Consider the following 21,192-nt stretch of genomic DNA (forward strand, 5'->3'; position numbering starts at 1 on the left):
GGTGAGTGAGTCAATAAATATCTTCAAATAATTTTTAAGCAAAACAAATCAGTATCTAATTGTGATTTATAAGGCTCTATCCCTTTCAAATGAGGCCTGAGATGGTTGAAAGTGTAAAACAACAGACATGACGCAAGTCCTCATAATGAAGTCCTTTTTTTTAAATTAAATCCAATTATTCATTTCAAAACATTAAAATTAGGTTATATAAATGTAAATCAGTATTCAGTTTTGTTTCACAAGCTTTTTGTGCATGGTTTTTTTTAATCAATCTTTAGATGTTTCTGTATTGATGAGAATTGTGTGGGAAAGTACAGAACTGACCGAATTCTAACTCCACTTTAAATTCAATCTTTAAACTTAGTTGGGGGAGATGAAAGGTGTGCTTCGATATATTGTCTTCAGGTTTGGAGCATCCCAAAGTGCTTTTCAACGGATGAAATACTTCAGTCCAATCGCTGTTGTAATGTAAGGAATATGACCATCAAGCCGTGCATAGCTATGTCCAGAAGTCTGTTGGAGTGATGTTGGCTGAGGGGGTGAATATTGGCAAGGACAGCAGAGTTTGATTCTTGGAACCAGTGAAATGGGAGTGATTCCATCTAATAGAATCTCTTTTGAAAGAAAGGAACCTCAGTCCTTCCTGTGTACTGCACTGGGAATGTCAGCTTTGTTTATGTTATGACTCTGGAGATGGACATGAAACCACAGCTTTCTGAGGCAAAGGCACAATCACTACTGAATGAAACCTAGCAGTCGAAAGTTGTAATTTATAAAGTATATACTGAAATACCTTCACTTCTGGAATGTTAATTTATTTGCTGAGCAGAAACTGCAAAATGTATCACTGAAATACTTATTTGATGTACATTTCTGCAGAGGCATAATGGTAGTTGAAAGCTTATCCTAAGCATTTCTCCATGTTTTCTCTCCTGAGACCAGAAACCGGTGCTGAGATTTTGTTTGGAATGTTGTAACTATTTATAATATGAAGTTCACTTGTGCTGGTGCCATATAACTGGCTAGAAACTTTATCTGACCAGGACATTTGGGGAATCATTCATCATGGCACATCTCTTCAACTCCCTGCAGCATTCATTAGGAATGTACTTAATTGAAGAATGTTCTCAACACTCCATTTGGCATTGGACAATAGTGTGACTCAGCATCCTTCACTGATTCTGGAACATGCCCCATTTATGGGCTGGTTTCATTGCAATGTACTCCATGGAAACTCCCAATGGCTTCCTCCAACAGCCTGCACTGTGGCTTAATCTACTAGCATTCCTGCAATTTGTTTTAACTCCAACTCGCCGCCATTAGCAGGGTCCAAATTGTCAAAAAAAATATATTCTTCCAACTTCTGTGTCGCACTATCAGTCGATCTACCTTGTAGTGTTAACACTTTTTCCTACTCAAAGTTTGTGAGAAGATTTGTAGCTCGGGTGCTCGTTGTTGTGGTTCTGTTCGCCGAGCTGGGAATTTGTGTTGCAGACGTTTCGTCCCCTGTCTAGGTGACATCCTCAGTGCTTGGGAGCCTCCTGTGAAGTGCTTCTGTGATCTTTCCTCTGGCATTTGTAGTGGTTTGAATCTGCCGCTTCCGGTTGTCAGTTCCAGCTGTCCGTTGCAGTGGTCGGTATATTGGGTCCAGGTCAATGTGCTTATTGATTGAATCTGTGGATGAGCACATCGACCTGGACCCAATATACCGATCACTGCAACGGACAGCTGGAACTGACAACCTGAAGCGGCAGATTCAAACCACTACAAATGGCGGAGCAAAGATCACAGAAGCGCTTCACAGGAGGCTCCCAAGCACTGAGGATGTAACCTAGATGGGGGATGAAACGTTTGCAACACAAATTCCCAGCTCAGCGAACAGAACCACAACAACTTCCTATTTTGCTCAGTTACAGAAATGTAATGACTCATAACATAAATTTGTGCCTTTTTAAATTTCCTAAATCATATCCTGATTAGTATAATAACTCCACCCCAAAATACAACTTAAGTAGATGCCTGGAACATCTCCAGTTACAGTACAGCCTCAGTTGGTACTTCAAGCAATCTGCTGAGTTGAGGACTAGTTCTGAGCCAAGCAAACACACAACTCCAGGTCACGATATCATCCAGCCTCCATTACAGTGCATGTCCTGCAATGCACTTGTTTTGTTAAACTGATGTAACATACTAGAATATATGGATACTGAGATGAACAGGGATTGGGAAGAAGCTCATTTTCCACATTTTCCAGACAAAACACAGTCTGAAATTTAGTTCATTCCACCCCTATTGCCTGGCTGCAGCACAGTCTTCAGTCCTTCCTCACGACCTCTGGCTGTGTATCTTCTCCATCTGCCTGTTGTCCTATGTACACTTGTAGTATCCGCTCAATCCACAAGCACCTCTACCGAGTCCCTCCTCTGTTGTTTGCCCTTTTGATATGCATCTTCCCAGATCAGCTCATGTTCCAAACTCTGGTTCTCCTATTTTGACTTTGAATGCCAGCGTATCTTTAATGCTATCCTTTTCCTGAAGTACAGTGGAAATATGCCAAATGTAATTAGCCCCAGATTATCTTGAATGTTAAGGATAAAGTGAATTATTGAAAATGTGCACTTTGCAGCTGTCCTTTTATTGTAATAGAGTGCTACCAATGAATTTTTAAAAAGTCTCATTATCAAAGTAAGTTACTGGAATCCTAATAAGACAATGAGCACAAACAAAATGTACATTCGACTATATGCTTCCATATTTTAAGATAAATCTTTTTGCTTATGAACAGTGTCGTTGGGTATTTGAGTAACTTTTTAACATTATTCCATCATGCGGTGATGGCAATGGCTTCGAAGACCTGGTCTGTCCCACAATTTTGGGAAGCAGGCGATTCTGGTCTCTGCTGGAATGAAGCAGAGCTGGTAAAGTTTTCAATCCACCTGGTTTGTCAGTGGTGTTTCAATAATTAAGTCATTGTTAACTTGTACACATGCAATGAAGAAATTAAAGTTGAAAGTTCAATGAGGTATGATAGAAGCACTTGTATTTGGATTAATTTGTGTTCTCTAGAGAAATTATTTTAAACTTAGACTGAACTGGATTTACAAGCTTCCATATGTTTAGCAGGGGAATCCAGGAATAGAGGTGGAGGGGCAGTCGAATTGAGGTAAAATATCAGCTCTGATCATGCTGCAGGCGCAGGAGGCTCCAGAGAGACAGTATAGCTTGCTGTTTCTATTTATGTTCTTAAAAGTTTATTTGGGCAGTTGCATTCTTCTACTACCTTAGAAAAATACAACTGTTTATAGATATAATAGTCAAAGCTCTTAAGGTGGAGGGAAACTGCGATTGTTTTAATATACTATACATTGTTTCAATGTATTAATCTCAATATTGTCCTTTCCCAGGGTCCTCAAGTAGCAAGATTCCAAATCAAGCAACGCCAAAGAAAAATGGAATCAAGAATGGACCAATGAAAAATAAAGATGATGAGTGCTTTGGGGATGGAATTGAAGTAATCCTTGACACAGACTTTGATTTTGAAGGTAATCTAGCACTCTTTGACAAAGCAGCAGTCTTTGAAGAGATAGACACGTTTGAAAGGAGGAATGGAACACGGTCCCGAGGAACACCAAATGAGAAGCCGACAAGATATCGCCATGATGAGAATATTCTGGAGTCAGAGCCTATTGTCTACAGGCAAATCACAGTGCCACAGCATAGTGGCAAAGAATATTGCACTGGTGAGAATCAATAGTTTTAAAGCTGTTTAATTAGGAATTAAAGGGAGAGAGTAAATTGAATTTGTCTTTGTGGGAATTGACACATAAGTATTTGGTAACTTGTTCTCAGATACTTAGGTTGGAAATGCTGAAACAACCTGTTTTTCCTTAATTCTTGGCAGACTGGCACATGTTAAATATGAGGTTAGTAGTGGGTATACAGTATCAAAAAGTGCATTCTTTATCTTAAGTTTTAGAAGTACAACTTGCGGAGACTAAATTATTCAAACTTTATAGTTGGGATTTATCCAAGTCACTTGTAAAAACTACAAAGAGCAGAGGCCCAAGAACAGATCCCTGCAGGCCACCACTGGTCAGAATACTTCCAGGCAGAATACTTCCAGGCAGAATTCTTTCCATCCACTACCACTCGCTGTCGTCTTTCGGCCAGCCAATTCTGTATCCAGACAACCAAACTTCCCTGTATCACATACCTCCTAACTTTCTAAATAAGCCTACCATGGGAGACCTTTTCAAATGCCTTACTGAAATTCTTATACACCAAATCTGCTGCTCGACCTTTGTTAACCTGTCTCGTCGGAGCCTCAAAGAATTGAATAAGGCTTGTGATGCATGACCTGCCCCTTTCAAAGCCATGCTGACCATCTTTAATCAAACACAGTTCTTTCCAAATAGACCTAAATCCCATCTCTCAGATCCTTTCCAGTACCTTGCTTACCACAAATGCAAGACTGACTGGTCTGTAATTCTCAGGGGTTTCTCTATTCCTTTTCTTGAACGGAGGACCAAAATTTGCCTCCCTCCCAATCATCCAGTGCTACTCCCATGGAGAGTGAGGATGCAAAGAGGTGCAGCAATCTTATTTCTCACTTCCTGTAGTAACCTTGCATATTTAGTCTGGCCCTGGGGACTTGTCTATCTTGATGTTTCCCAGAATTTCCAGTACATCTACTTCCTTAATATCAATCTGTTCAACCCTATTAACCTGGTCCACTGTGTTCTCTCTAGTAAATCTCTCGCCCAGGACATTGGTGCCCCTCCAGTTTAAGTGCAACCCATTCTTCATGTCTAGGTCCCACCTTCCCCAGAAGGTACCCTCAATGATCTATGTATCTGAAGCCCTCCCTCCTGCACCAGCCCTGTAGGAACGCGTTTAGCTGCACTTGCTCCCTGTTCCTCGCTTCAAGAGCACATGGCACTGGTAGTAATCCTAAGGTTACTACTCTGATTTTTAGATTCCAACCTAACTCCCTGGAATCACTTTTTAGATCCTCATCTCTTTTCCTGGCAGTGTCATTAGCGCCAATGTGCACCACCAATTCTGGCTGCTCACCCTCCCCTTCAGAATCTTGTAGACTCAATGAGAGATATCCTGGACCCTGGCACCTGGGAGGCAGCATACCTTCCTGGAGTCCCATTCGCGACTGCACAATCTCCTGTCTGTTCCTTTAACTAATTGAGTCTCCCACCACCACCGATTTTCTATTCTCCCCGCATCCCATCTGAGTCTCAGAGCCAGGCTCAGTGTGAGACACCTGGCCACAATGGCTTTCCCCTGGTAGGTCATCCCCTCCCAACAGTATCCAAAACCGTATTCTTATCATAGAATCAGTGCAGAAAGAGGCCATTTGGCCCATCGAGTGTGCAGGAAGCCTCCAAACAGCATCTAACCCAGATCCAGCCTCCCTATCCTAAGCCAGGAATTCTGCATTTACCATGGCTAATCCATGTAATCTACACATCTTTGGTCTGTGGGAGGAAACTGGAGCACCAGGAGAATGTACAAACTTCAGACAGACAGAAACAGTCGCCCAAGGGTGGTATCAAGCCTGAGTCTTTGGTCCTGTGAGACAGCAGTATTAACCGCTAACTCACCGCTGCTGTCTTCTGTGTTCCCCACTCTTTCTTTGTTCCCATGGCCTAGAAGAATTCAATTCAGGAGATGTGACATGATCCCCTTGTTATTCCGTGAACTTAATCACATGTTCAATAGTCTTTCAATTTGAATCATGATTTAGCTAATTTCTGCTGGTAGAATTGCTGATAATTTATGAATGATGTTTTTGCTCTTGAGTTGTTCAGGGGGGTGGAGACTTTGTTTAGATTTACATGATTAAAAATCTAACCCAAGTTTCCTGGTAGAACATGTGGATGAGAACAGAATTGGGTATCATGCTTGCCATAGACAAATAGCTCTCCAGTGTGTTTGTCCAGGTTCTTGCATGAATAATTGCCATGCAGCATGTGGAGGATGGCACGTGATAACACATCCCATTATTGCCTTGCACCTTAAGTAGAGGGTGGAACGCTAAAGTTACTTGTTAAACTGAGAAATGGTTTGGAATTCCCTTGAACAGTTGTTTGCCCTCCAGGCTGATTTTTTTGTTTGCTTCATGACATTTGCTAAAACAATGATTTCATTTGGACTAGATTTGTTTTTAAATATTATGGTTTTGCAGCTTAATGGGGTCTGTGACAACTGGTTCACAAATAATGCTGTGTAAAATGGCATTGCTGCAAAACATCAGGCGCCTTGGGCCAAATGAAAAATCACAAGCTATTTATAGAATATTAACGAGAGATAATTTCCATAAAACCAGTTTGGTGTGGTGTGTGGTTGCTACTCAAGCAACTTTTGCAATTGATTCTTTTGTAGTCTGCTCTTGATATGTCCATTTGATCGCAAAGGCAAGATGTACAATTGGTCATTGTTGAAATATTTTTGTCTCTCCATGTAAGCCACCAAACAAAAGTGACAGAATAGCAGTACTGACGAGTGTATCCTACTCTTTCCCTCATCCCTCCCCCTTCTCCCCATTCCAGACCACGTTTGGAAGAATTTAAGGTGTCCAACCTAAGTTGTTGTGTGGTTGACCATTTGCCTCTGGGAAGTTTCAGAGCGATGTCTATTCTTGCCTACCAGTGCTCCGAGATGCCAATCACCCCTGCCCTTGCACTCTCTACAATCTGAGGATTGGGCTGCACCTTCTTTCTTGTTTGTAGTATTTAAAAGTGCTGTGTATAAATGCAAATTATTGGTTGAGATAATCAAAGACTGAGGATTAAATTTGGAGCTTGCTTTAATCTGAATGATTTAGTAGTTTGCTATGTATTGCTAACTGTTAAGCCGTCACAAATCTCTGAAGGTCTACTGTATGCAGTATAGATGCAGTGTTCGTTAGGTCACAGCAACGAAACAGTGCTGTACGTTTGGAAATCGTGTGCACGTTTATTGCTTGATAACCTTGCTGGGAAGGGCTTCATCCTAAATTACTCTAAAGAGATTTCCTGCACCCTCCTTTTGATCTATATTCTGTCACCTGTGAGGCCATTTGCTTGGAGGAGTTTTGCTTCAGGTTTGCCTCAGGGTTCCTACTATGCCACCTTACTTGTTTGAGGCAACGGCTAAACTTGTTTTGTCTCATGCATATGATACAAATGTTTCATTCGTATGTTTCTTATGGGTAGGGCTGCAGTGTTGTGGAGAGGAATGATTGTTTTTTTGTGATAAGTAGTGAGAGCTGCCCTGTTGACTGCTCTCAAGGGTTTGGCAGCTTTATTTAAGTAGAGTTCACAGAACTTTATTAACAATTTTCTGAAGAATGGATTGGTTATTTTTTCATGTTGTCAAAAGCCATCCTGTATTTAACCTGTAAAAATTTACTGTCACAAATTATGCAATGTTAGATGCTTTGTGCAATGAATCCTAACACCTGTTTTCAAAATATTTCAATGAAAACCTTTAACCCAATCTCATCCTTCACCATCATCCTTTCTTCTACCAATCTGCTTTCTTTTCTAATGCCTCTCTCTAATCTCTTTCTCCCTTTTTATTTGCCTGTTCTGAAGCCAATTTCCTAATACGGTTGGATGAAGGAGAGAGGGCCAGCAAAGCAGGTTAATGACAGCGAAATTGGATCATCATTATGACGAACAATGGTAACTGGAGACCATTCAGAATGACTTCTAAATTATATCACCTTGTTTGAAAGTCTTGACCCCACCTTTCCCCTCGGGTGGAGACAGATTCTGGGCGATAAATAGGCAACAGCACCATCTACTTTGGAGACATAGTAATGCAGAATTCCAATTAGCAATGTCAATTAAAAGTAGAAAAGGTAAAGATAGTGTCATAGAAACCAGTGTTTCAAAACAGCAAGTGTATGCATATATTTTTCGATGATCAATTAGGGACTGGCAACACATGCTGGGCTTGCAAGCATACTTTAATCCCTGAAAGAATATTGAAATTTTTTATGGTATTCCAGAAACAGCTTTTGAAGATTTCTAGTAGCAATAGTGTTCCTAAAAACAACTATACTCCGACTAATACACAAAGGGGTTTACAGGACTAGATTGGTGGATATCCATGATCTCATTAAATATGAGTATGCTCCAGAGTCATTGACTCTTGTTCCCACGAAACAGATCATCTAAATGCAGCATAGAACTTTTGATATAAACCTTTCTGGAACATGACTTATATCAGCAAAGACTTGCCCTTTGAACACAAATGGGAAATTTATGTTTTATATTTTCATGTGCTGGAATCTTTTTTTAACCAATTTGGAGCCAATGGGAAATCTCTTCTGTTCAGATTCACTGCAAGACTAGAGTTTTAGTCTCCTCTTAAACATTTTCCGAAATGTATTTTGAAAATGCCTTTTCTCTCCCTTTTTTTCATGTTTCAGAAAACCAGATTGAATGCTGTGTTTCTCCAATTCTAGGTAACTGGAGCTGTTCATTATTCATAGAATCATGTAAAGTTTTCTATCAAACTGATCGGTATCAAGTGAAACAAATCCAAAGCTACCTCTGAATTCTGAAATGTTCTCTGTATTTGTATTATGTGGCACCCCAATATAGCTGCATTTTGTGCACTGATAATTGAGTATGCTTGTAATTTAATATGCCGAAAGCACTAGCTGCCAAAATTCGATGGGAACAAATACGTTTTTCACAAGCTGTCTTGAAAATTTGGCAGCCAGTAATCTCTAGATTTGTAAACTAAACCTCTGTGCTAAAGAAGTAATGAATGATACATCTGAGGTTTTGACATATCTGCATTCAGAGGAAAAAAAGAAATTAACTTTCTGTTGAAAGCTTATCCCTGGAAAAAATCTGGTAGCAATGTCTGGATTTGTTTTCCCTTCACCTAGTGTACCATAGAAATCAGTGATTAAATATGGCTTTTATACCTATAACAATCGGTGAAATAATCAACTGCATGTGGGTAGTTCTGTCTTGTTAGCAACAGTGTAATGAGCACCAGATGCTGTCCATCTGACATGGTGTGCTTACCATGTTTGTGGTTGACTAAGATTCACAGTTGTGTTTTCCAATCCTTTCACTTACAATTCCTTGTAGTACATGATAACTGTGCAATAGCATTGGCAAGTCTAGTGTCATAAATCCCTTGGTAATTATATTGCTAAATCAGATTGCAGTGGAATCTGACTTTTGTCCTAGGGTTACTTTGCTTCATAATTTAGCCAGTTTTAATTTCTGCTCAGGACATTTCATGGTTACAGTACAAGTAAATGTAATTCTTTTCCACTGAAATTTCTGTAACAGTTTTCATGAGCAGGGCAGAGTTTCCGATATTAATTTGATCATGCTCTTTAACTCCAAATTCAGCCTTGGCTTCCTCTGATGCCCAGTGAGATTTCCTGAACTGTGCCCTAGGTTTTGCAGCAGTTTTCATTTGGCTTTGAAAGTCAGCTCTTTGCATCTTAACATTTGAATGCTCACTCTACCTGTCTGCCATTTTATTTACCCTTTTTTATGCTGAAGTAAATGTGAATCATTAAAGTGTTTAGGTTATACTTCCCTGCATTTGTTTAAAATGTGGACAGTGGAGGTTGAGAAATGGATGCTTTGGGTGGCTCGATGGACCAAAGGATGTCTCTTCCTCGTGACACTGTTGCTGTGCTACTGTTGTTAAGTGAACGCTAACAGTTGAGCTGCCAAATTTCAAGGTGTTTGTAATCTGAGCCAGGTAATTTGAGAGATGTCCACTAAGACATCAAGCTCAGTTTTCAGATTTCCCATACAGGAGTAAAGTAACTAAAACTAGTATAATCTGTCTATTAGTGTCAAATGGCTTTTCTGCTCATCGTGTTTATGGATCATAGCTAGTGGCAGCAAACATCCATATATAGCACATTGTGTTCATTATGTGAAATCTTAATTCCTGAAACTGGTTTCAATGCAGATTCTTTCATCATAAGTCATTTGATTTTTCAGGTCATTTTTTACCCAGAGTGTGGTGTGCATGTGGAATTCTCTGCCTCATGAAGCATTGAGGCCAAAACAATTTAATGTTGTAAAGAAAGTTAGTTATAGAGTTGTACAGCCCGAAAACAGACCCTTCAGCTCAACTCGTCCATGCAGACTAGGTTTCCCAAAACAAACAAGTTACATTTGCCTGAATTTGGCTCATATCCCTCTAAACCTCTCCTGTTCATACCTGTCCAAATATCTTTTAAATATTGTAACTGTATTGGCCTCTACCACTTCCTGTGGCAGTTCATTTCATATATGCACCGCCCTTTGTGTGGAAAACGTTGCCCCTCCGGTCCCTTTATAAATCTTTCCCCTTTCATGCTAAAACTATGCTCTGTAATTTTGAATTCTCCTACCCTTCTTTGCTATTCCACTTATCCATATCTCATAAAACAATTGGCTATTAAAGAGTCCAATAGCAAATGATGTAACATTTCATGGGAGGCAATTCAGAGAAGGTTCACTAGAATGTGCTGATGTTTAGAGTCTGGATGGCTCTTCCATTAGATATAGAGTCCTCTAGACTTGACATTAACTTTCTCACTCTCCTTGGATGCTTTCTGACCCGATATGATCACCAGCACTTGTTGCTTTCAGTAAGGAAACTAGCATCTGCAATAATTTGCTCCTTCAGTAGAATGATCCTTGTTATGGAGGCATTGTTTTATGAGCAAGGCCTAAACAGATTAAGACTCTACTCACTACAGTTTAGAAGAAAGATAATCTCATTGAAATATATAGGGTTCTTAAGAGACTTGACAGGGTAAATGCTGGGTACATGTTTTCCCTTGTGGGAGAATCTAGAACCAGAGGGGATGGCCTCAGAATAAAAGCGTGCCAATTTAAGACTGAGATAAGGAGAAATTTTTTCGGAGGGTTGAGTGTCTTTGCAACTCCTTGCCACATAGCCGTGGGGCAGACTTTTTGTGTATTTAAGGTTGAGGTAGATTCTTGATAATAGGGAAGTCGAGGGTTTCAGAGAAAATGCAGGAAATTGGACGTGAACAATGTCTGATCAGCCATGATCTGAATGAATAGTGGATCAGGCTCGAGGGACCAAGTAGTTGACTTCTGTTCCTATTTCTTATGGTGTTTATAGTCTAATGGCAGAGCATACCATAGCAACGAATGGCCTACTGCTGCTGTTCTCTATGCATTTTTCTTTTTTTTTGATCATTGCTATCTGTAAAGGTATTATTGCAGTTTTGCTGTGTCTTCATGAGCTGCCTGACAAAGTATTAATCAACAAGGTGAAGTGCCGGGAGACTGGAGGTTGGCTAACATGCTGCCACTATTTAAGAAAGGAGGTAAGGACAAGCCAGGTAACTATAGACCGGTGAGTCTGACATCGGTGGTGGGCAAGTTGTTGGAGAGAATCCTGAGGGATAGGATTTACATGTATTTGGGAAGGCAAGGACTGATTAGGGATAGTCAGTTTGGATTTATGCGTGGGAAATCATGTTTTATTAACTTGATTGAGCTTTTTGAAGAAGTAACAAAGAGGATTGATGAGGGCAGAGCGGTGGATGTGATCTATATAGACTTCAATAAAAAGTTCGACAAGCTTCCCCATGGGAGACTGGTTAGCAAGGTTAAATCTCATGGAATACAGTGAGAACTAGCCATTTGGATACAGAACTGGCTTGAAGGTAGAAGACAGAGGGTGGTGGTGATGGAGGGTTGTTTTTCAGACTGGATGCTGTGACCAGTGGAGTGTAACAAGGATCAGTGCTGGGTCCACTACTTTTCGTCATTTATATAAATGATTTGGATGTGAACATAGGAGGTGTAGTTAGTAAGTTTGCAGATGACACCAAAATTGGTGGTGTAGTGGACAGTGAAGAGGGTTACCTTGGATTACAAAGGGATCTTGATCAGACAGGCCAATGGGCTGAGAAGTGGCAGATGAAGTTTGATTTAGATAAATGCAAGGTGTTGCATTTTGGGAAAGCCTATCTTAGCAGGACTTATACACTTAATGGTAAGGTCCTAGGGATTGTTGCTGAACAAAGAGACCTTGGAGTGCACGTTCATAGCTCCTTGAAAGTAGAGTCGCAGGTAGATAGGATAGTGAAGGAGGCGTTTGGTATGATTTCCTGCATTGGTTAGACAATAGGTGCAGGAGTAGGCCGTTCTGCCCTTTGAGCCTGCACCACCATTCATTATGATCATGGCTGATCATCCTCAATCAGTATTCTGTTCCTGCCTTATCTCCATAACCCTTGATTCCACTATCCTTGAGAGTTCTATCCAACTCTTTCTTAAACGAATCCAGAGACTGGGCCTCCACTGTCTTCTGGGGCAGAGCATTCCACACACCCACCACTCTCTGGGTGAAGAAGTTTCTCCTCATCTCTGTCCTAAATGGCCTACCCCTTATTTTTAAGCTGTGTCCTCTGGTTCGGGACTCACCCATCAGCGGAAACATGTTTCCTGCCTCCAGACTGTCCAATCCTTTAATAGTCTTATACGTCTCAATCAGATCCCCCCTCTTTCTTCTAAACTCAAGGGTATACAAGCCCAGTCGCTCCAATCTTTCAACATAAGATAGTCCCGCCATTCCAGAAGTTGACCTCGTGAACCTACGCTGCACTCCCTCAAATTTGGAGACCAGAACTGCACACAATATTCTAGGTGCGGTCTCACCAGGTCCCTGTGCAGCTGCAGAAGAACCTCTTTGCTACTATACTCAATCCCTCTTGTTATGAAGGCCAGCATGCTGTTAGCTTTCTTCACTACCTGCTGTACCTGCATGCTTGCCTTCATTGACTGGTGTACAAGAACACCCAGATCTCTTTGTACTTCCCCTTTACCTAACTTGACTCCATTTAGGTAGTAATCTGTCTTCCAGTTCTTGCCACCAAAGTGGATAACCATACATTTATCCACATTAAACTGCATCTGCCATGCATCTGTCCACTCACCAAACCTGTCCAGGTCACCCTGTAATCTCCTAACATCCTTCTCACATTTCACCCTGCCACCCAGCTTTGTATCATCAGCAAATTTGCTAATGTTGCTATTGATACTATCTTCTGTATCATTAATATATATTGTAAAAAGCTGCGGTCCCAGCACTGATCCCTGTGGTACCCCACTAGTCACCGCCTGCCATTCTGAAAGGGAGCCATTTATCACTACTTTGTTTCCTGTCAGCCAACCAATTTTCAATCCAAGTCAGTACTTTGCCCCCAATACCATGCGCCCTAATTTTGCTCACTAACCTTCTATGTGGGACTTTATCAAAGGCTTTCTGAAAGTCTAGGTACACTACATCCACTGGATTTCCCTTGTCCATCTTTAGAGTTATATCCTCAAAATATTCCAGAAGATTAGTCAAGCATGATTTCCCCTTCATAAATCCATGCTGACTCTGACCTATCCTGTTACTGCTATCCAGATGTGTCATAATTTCATCCTTTATAATTGACTCCAGCATCTTTCCCACCACTGAGGTCAGACTATTGAGTACAGGAGGTGGGAGGTGGTGATGTGGCTGTACAGGGCACTGATTAGGTCGCTTTTGGAATATTGCTTGCAATTGTGGTCCCCTTCTTATCTGAAGGATTTGTGAAACTTGAAAGGGTTCTGAAAAGATGTACAAGGATGTTGCCAGGGTTGGAGGACAGGAGCGTTAATGGCTAAGGGGTGACCTAAGAGGTGTATAAAATCATGAGCATGGATAGGATAAATAGACAAGGTATTTTCCCTGGGGTGGGTGACTCCAGAACTAGAGGGTATAGGTTTAGAGTGAGAGGGGAAAGATATAAAAGAGACCTAAGGGGCAACTTTTTCATGCAGAGGGTAGTGTGTGTATGAAATGAGCTGCCAGAGGAAGTGGTGGATGCTAGTGCAATTGCAACATTTAAAAGGCATCTGGATAGGTATATGAATAGGAAGGGTTTGTAGGGATATGGGCTGGGTGCTTCAAAGCAGGTGAGACTTGATTAGGTTGGGATATCTGGTCGACATGGACAGGTTGGACCGAAGGATCTGTTTCCGTGCAGTACGTCTCTCTGACTCTATAATAGCAACTTGTATTTATATAGCAAATTCAAAGGCACTTCACAGCAGCATTCTAAAACAAAGCCATGCCTTTATGCAATATTGCATTTACATTGACACTTCATAGTAAGCAAAGCTCTTGACATATCTTAAGGGTGGACGCTAGGAAATTGTTTCCGTTAGGCGAGGAGACTAGGACCCGTGGACAAAGCCTTAGAATTAGAGGGGGTAAATTCAGAACAGAAATGCGGAGACATTTCTTCAGCCAGAGAGTGGTGGGCCTGTGGAATTCATTGCCACAGAGTGCAGTGGAGGCTGGGACGCTAAATGTCTTCAAGGCAGAAATTGATAAATTCTTGATGTCACAAGGAATTAAGGGCTATGGGGAGAATGCGGGTAAATGGAGTTAAAATGCCCATCAGCCATGATTGAATGGCGGAGTGGACTCGATGGGCCGAATGGCCTTACGTCCACTCCTATGTCTTATGGTATTATGTTTCTGCTGGCAAATCTACTGCAGAGTAAGACTTTGCATTTTTAATTTAAAACTATAATTTCATCAGTGGTGCTTGCCATTCATTAGGATCCACTGCTGATACCTGCCATCAGCAAAATAGAACAGTCATCTGGCAAATGCAGCTGTGTGCATTGGCAACTAAGATGTCTTTTTAATTACAGAATATACGTTAAAGTCAATTGAGTATCTAGAATGTTATGTAAAAGATTAATCTGCTTGGAATTAGTAGTCTGAAATTTGAGAATTGCAGACTACAGAGCAGATCGGCTCGGAGCAGTACTATATCCTGTTATAAAGAATTTGATCCCATGGGAATGCATATCAACTCAGTAGACCACAGCAACTGATGCATGTGATATAAGGATTTTATTTGCATGCTTCATGATGCCTGACTATTGTTAGTTTACTGTTTTGCTGTTCATTCCATCAACAATGCCTGCTGTTTCTAGCTTTTGACCAAGAAGGATTTCTTTGTTTCTCTTTTTCTCTTTGCTCGAGAGCGGCATGGTAACTCAGTGGTTAGCCCTTCTGCCTCTCAGCGCCAGGCACTCAAGTTCGATTCCAGCCTCTGGTGACTGTCTGTGTGAAGTTTGCACATCCCCGTGTCTGCGTGGGTTTCCTCTGGGTGCTCCGGTTTCCTCCCACAGTCCAAAGATGTGCAGGTCAGGTGAATTGGCCATGCTAAATTGCCCATAGTGTTAGGGAGCATTAGTCAGAGGGAAATGGGTCTGGGTGGGTTACTCCAGAGGGTCATTGTGGACTTGTTGGGCTGAAGGGTCTGTTTCCACGCTGTAGGGAATCTAATCTAAAAAAATCCTCACTCCTCCCCTTTTTAACCCCTTGTTCCTCCTGTCTTCTCTCTTTCCTTGTTTCTCCCCCATCTTTGTTTTCAAGAACTGCCAGTGAGTGAGAAAAGATAATCTTGTGGATGTTTGCTGAACTATTAATGTTTGTCAGACAATGTTTTTGTCCTTGCTTGTGGAATGTTCTCAGTTCAGGGGATGTGAACGTTGTTTGTTCTGTGGGTTCTTTATATTATGGAATAAATCTATCCATTTCAATCAGATACCAGCCTTAAATTGAAAACCTATACAGGTTTAAGTATTTAAATTATGAATGTCTGCCACTTTTGCACAGCGTAGTGAAGATGCTGTGTTTCAGGCTCCACTTGTGGACTATTATTGACTGGTCAGTTACAGTTCATGCATGGCTGGCAATAATGTTGACAGGTTGACTGAGCTTTGAAGCATCATATACATATTATGATCAATGTAGCTGCTATACAGTAAAGATGATGGTATAAGTTGAGGCTATAATTATAGAAAGGTAGTGCTGTAATTAGTCTGGCATTGTTTTAAATGGTAAACCGTTCTTGGTATCTAGTGGGATTGAAATCACTCATGTTTGAGAGTTCTGCTGATCTTTGGGAACAATTTGCAGTTTTAATGGCACCTTGTGCCCTCAGGACATCTGTAACTGCTGCACATTGAAAAGATTGCTTTCGACATCTAGTTATTTGTCGTCTTCAGCAGACTGAAGTAATTTATGCGTTGCAAAGTTATCACAGAACAGGATATTAGTTGAATCCCAATTTATCTGTATTTGATACTTCTCGATGGTAAATGTTGCCCAGGCAGGACCATAGAGAATACCTTTCCCTCCTTTTGCGTAGAATTTGAGTATTGCTGTAAAAGCTGTTCCTCTCTTGCACATCTGTATTTGGAAAATCAACATTGAGATATGTCTACATATTAATATACAGACAAAAATAGCATTTACATCTGTTGCATCTGCTTTATCTGAAAGTAGCAGAGTTATTTGATAGCTCATTTCCCTAGGCAATACGCTGACCAAACAGGATCAATGGCCTAGTTTAAAATTTAAACCCTGGCAGTTAACTGATGACCACCATTAATTAGTGCATTCTCCATGATGATGCCTCTACCAGTCAATGCACCTGCCAGTCAGTCAGCACTTCCTCTCCTGCAGTGGAAATGTTTCCTTTGGAATGTTTTCATGCAAAATGTCCTGATGAGTGTAAAATGAAAAGATTTGAAGGAATGTCTTTTTCAGCCATTTTTAGTTCTGTAAGACCTAATGTCTGTTTGAATAGAAATGTTTTGATTAGATTACTTACAGGGTGGAAACAGGCCCTTCGGCCCAACAAGTCCACACTGACCCGCCGAAGCGCAACCCACCCATACCCCTACCCCTACATTTACCCCTTACCTAACACTATGGGCAATTTAGCGTTGCCAATTCACCTGACCCTGCGCATCTTTGGACTGTGGGAGGAAACCGGAGCACCCGGAGGAAACCCACGCAGATACGGGGAGAACGTGCAAACTCCACACAGTCAGTCGCCTGAGTCGGGAATTGAACCCGGGTCTCTGGCGCTGCGAGGCAGCAGTGCTAACCACTGTGCCACCGTGCCGCCCACTGTTCTAAAACAGTGAAACAGGCAGATGGGGCATCCTCCTTGAAATCATCCTCAGCAATCCAGTACTGTATCAATGCTGCACTGAAAGCATTCTAGCTTTGGTAGATAACTGCTGTCCAAGACTTCATATATTCTGTTCACTTCGGGAAAAGCAAAATGATCTGTAGGTGTCAAATAAAAGCATAAATGTTCATAAGATTTCAACTTGCTGCAATATTTGATAGTTTCAAATGGTGGAGCAGGCTTGAGGGGCCTAATGGTCTACTGCTCCTAGTTTGTAAGTGCGTGTGCATGTTAACTATTTAAATTAGTTGCTGTTGTACTTGGCTGACTAGGTTTGCATTCATGAATTCAAAACCAAAGTTTGTCTCTTGAGCGTGCAAGCTAATGTTTAATGTTTACTTAAAATTCTAGGGAAATTTTAAGTCTAATGTCCAATGATGGGATCAAGGTTTTGTTGTGACTGTTTGCTTCTAAAATGTATTGAGCCCTTGGTACAGATGCAACACCACGTGTTGGTGGATTGATATGTTAGCATCTTCAAGGCAGCATGATTTCAGTCCTGGTAACTTCTCAGTTCAAAGTTTTTATTTGTCAAGAGAATTCCTAGTATGTTTGATTCTACCTTAATTCCAAAATGCTACATTTTCAGTTGGTAATTCTCTATTAGGGGATACTTTGTTAAATGGATCCAAGCAAGGTGATGTCTGAAACAAGACCATTCTTTTTCTTGGTAGGTATTTTTGCAAGTTGCAGTCTTCTAGATCTTTTGCCTCCTAACTATTACTCTAAAGAACAAAGAGAGCAAAGAACCTTACAGCACAGGAACAGGCCTTTAGGGCCTCCAAGCCTATGCCGATCCAGATCCTCTATCTAAATCTGCCACTTATTTTCTAAGGATCTGCATCCCTTTGTTCCCAGCCTATTCATGTATCTGTATAGATACATTTTTAAATGATGTTATCATCCCCACACCATCACCTCCACTGGCAACAGTTTCCAGGCACCTACCACCTTCTGCATGAAGGACATGCCCTGTATATCTCACCTAAACTTTTCCCCTCTCGCTTTGAACTCGTGACCTTTAGTAATTGAGTTCTCCGCTCTGGGAAAAAGTTTCTTGCTATCTGCCCAATCTTTGCCTCACAAGGTTTTGTACGCCTCATTCAGGTTCTCCCCCCCTCCCCCCCCCCCCCCCCCCCACACCATCCTCCTCCTTTCCAATGAAAATAATTCTAATCTACTCTTCCTCTCCTCTTAGCCAGCGTCCTGCACACCAGGCAACATCCTGGTGAACCACCTCTGCATCCTCCCCAAAGTATCCACATCGTTTTGGTAATGTGGCGACCAGGACTGTACGCAGTATTCCCAATGTGGCCATTTGTCAACTTTTGTACTCAGTACCATGTCCGATGAAGGAATTCATGCCGTATGCTGCCTTGACCACTCTAATGACCTGTGTGCCACCTTCAAGGAACAATGGACCAGAACTCCTAGATCTCTCCGTACATTAATTTTCCCCAGGACTTGCCATTTCTATCCCTTGTTTTCACAAGAACATCTCTCTCCTGAACTCTGATCAACCTTTCTTTAAATGCCTCCTACTTATTGAATGTAGATTTCCCTTCAAACAGCTGCTCCCAATCTACATTCCCCAGCTCCTACCGAATATTGGTATAGTTGGCCTTCCCCCAATTTAGCGCTCGTCCTTTAGGACCACTCTCATCTTTGTCCATGAGTGTTCTAAAACTTATGAAATTCTGTCACTTTCCCCAAGTAATCCCCTACTGAAACTTCAATCACCTGGCCAGGCTCATTTCCCAAAACTAGGTCCAGTATGGCCCCTTTCCAAGTTGGACTATTTACATACTGCTCTCAAACTCTCCTGGATGCTCTTTACAAACTTCCGCTCCATCTCGACCTCTAATATTAAAATCTCCTATCACCACCACCCCATTGCTCCTAAGTCTTTCTATGATCTCTTGACATATTTATACCTCTTTCTCATGTTCGCTGTTGAGAGGCCTGTAGTACTGCCCCAACATTGTTACCGCACCCTTCCTATTTCTGAGCTCTGCCCATATTGCCTCACTGCTCAAGTCTTCCATAGTGCCTTCCATCAGCACAGCTGTGATATCTTTGAGCAGTAATGCAACTCCTCCACCCATTTTTACCTCCCTGTCTATCCCACTTGATGATATCCTGGGATATTTAGTTGCCAATCTTGCCCTTCCCTCAACGAAGTCTCAGTAATAACAATAACCTCATACTCGCAGGTACTAATACAAGTCCTAAGTTAATTTGCCTTACCTACTATAATTCTTGCATTAAAACAAATGCACCTCAGACCACCTGTCCCTCTGTGTTCATCTTCCGCTTCCTGCCTACTTTTCTCTTTAGTCACGCTGACTTCATTGTCTTGTTCCTTACAGGCTCTAGTTACTGCCTCTTTCCTATCGTCCAACCTCCTCATTTGATTCCCATTCCCCTGCCATGTTAGTTTAAACTCTCCCCAATAGCATTAGCAAAAGCACCCCCAAGAAGATTGGTTCCAATCTGGCCCAGGTGTAGATCATCAAATTTGTAATAGTCCCACCTCCCCCAGAATTGGTCCCAAATTTCCAAAAATCTGAATCCCTCCCTCCTGCACCATTTCTCAGGCCACACATCCATCCTGGTTATTCTATCCTTCCTACTCTGACTAGCATGTGGCACTGGTAGAAATCCTGAGATTACTGCCTCCTGAAGTCCTACTTGTTAACTTGTTTCCTAACTCCCTAAATTCCGCTTGTAGGACTTATCCTGTTTTTTTACCTATATCATTGGTGCCAACATGTACCATGACAACTGGCTGTTCACCCTCCCTTTTGAGAATTTTCTGCAGGCGATCGGAGACACCCTGAGCCTTGCACGTGGGAGGCAACATTTCATTCAGGAGTCACACAAACGTCTATCTCTGCCCCTTACACATGAATTCCCATTGACTATAGCCCTTCCACTTTTTTCCCCCACACTTCCGAACAGCAGAGCCAGCCACGTTGCCTTAAGTTTGGCTACTGCTGCCTTTCTCTAGTGAGCCATCTCCCCCATAGTATCCAAAATGGTCTACCTGTTTTGGAGGGAGATGACTGCAGGGGACACGTGCACTGCCTTTCTGCTCTTTCGCTGCCTTTTGGTCATCCATTCCCCCTCTCCCTCAGCAGTCCTAATTTGCGGTGTGACCAGTTCACTAAACGTGCTGTCCAAACTTCTTGCAAGTGAAGGAGCCAGGGACACCAGCTGTGTCTGAGCGCTCACATTCAGTAAGAGGAGCATGACATGGGTCTGAGATCTCCTACCACTTTTAATCGTAAGCTTTAGCTAAGTTGAGACTGAAGTTATGAAAAAGAAAAGTTTTTTTTAATTAAGTTACCTGTACTTGCCAAAATCCTTACCTTGTCAACACACCACAGAGACCTTCTCTTTGGTTAGAGGAGGGGGAGCAGGTGATAGTGTCTCTAGTTCAGCTGCTGCCTAAATATATCAGCTTTTTAAATGGTTTGTTTACCTTCCCGACAGCCCCATTGTCCTCCTCCTTTCTGCCCTCGCTGCAATTAAAATGGAGGCAGCAGACTCCCAAGGGAAGCTTTTCAAACGTTTTGCTTACTTTACTGGCAGCTTCCTGGTCCTTGTTCTATCTGCCCTCGCTGCAATTAAAATAGAGCAATTAAAATCCAGTATCCAAATTGATACTCTTTACAATAATGTTTCATCAACCTGTTGAGGGAGAGGAAAGGGGAGAATGTTAGGCACAGAGATCTACAGCACTGAGAAAAAGGCCCTTGTGTCCACGTCAGTCAAAAAGACCACAAAACTATTCTGATCACATTTTTGAGAACTTGGTCCAATCTTGAATCTGGACCTTCCAACCCAGAAGTAGGGTCACTGCCACTGCATTACATGACACTCTTAAAATGAAGCATTGACGGTGTTATCACTGCGCCACATGAGCACCTGGCCCTCTTTGAATTTCTTTTTTCAATCTATCTGGTTAAGCTGCCTGGATGTGTTGTGGGATAACTCTGCCCATCACATCCTGGATAGTACTTGAACTCTGATCTTTTGTTCCATATTACCACTGCACCACAGGAGACCCTAGAAACAATAGTGGTGTTGCTGAAAGTCAAGCTCATGATCTCTTTGCTCATAAAACATGTGCTTTCAAA

General features: G+C 41.7%; 1 protein-coding gene across 2 annotated transcripts in view; it reads left to right on the forward strand.

Annotated features, from left to right (window-relative positions):
- Window positions 1–21,192, forward strand: part of edc3 (enhancer of mRNA decapping 3 homolog (S. cerevisiae)) — a 120,019-nt gene that overhangs the window by 48,908 nt on the left and 49,919 nt on the right. For both annotated transcript variants that reach the window (XM_043680252.2, XM_043680253.2), the window contains exon 4: window positions 3,405–3,740. In XM_043680252.2, coding sequence (XP_043536187.1) covers window positions 3,405–3,740 — 336 coding nt within the window. The remainder of the gene's footprint in view (window positions 1–3,404; window positions 3,741–21,192) is intronic.

Source organism: Chiloscyllium plagiosum, unplaced genomic scaffold, assembly GCF_037043375.1.
Source record: "Chiloscyllium plagiosum isolate Xiang-an unplaced genomic scaffold, Cpla_swu_hap1 HiC_scaffold_42, whole genome shotgun sequence".
NCBI lineage: Eukaryota > Metazoa > Chordata > Chondrichthyes > Orectolobiformes > Hemiscylliidae > Chiloscyllium > Chiloscyllium plagiosum.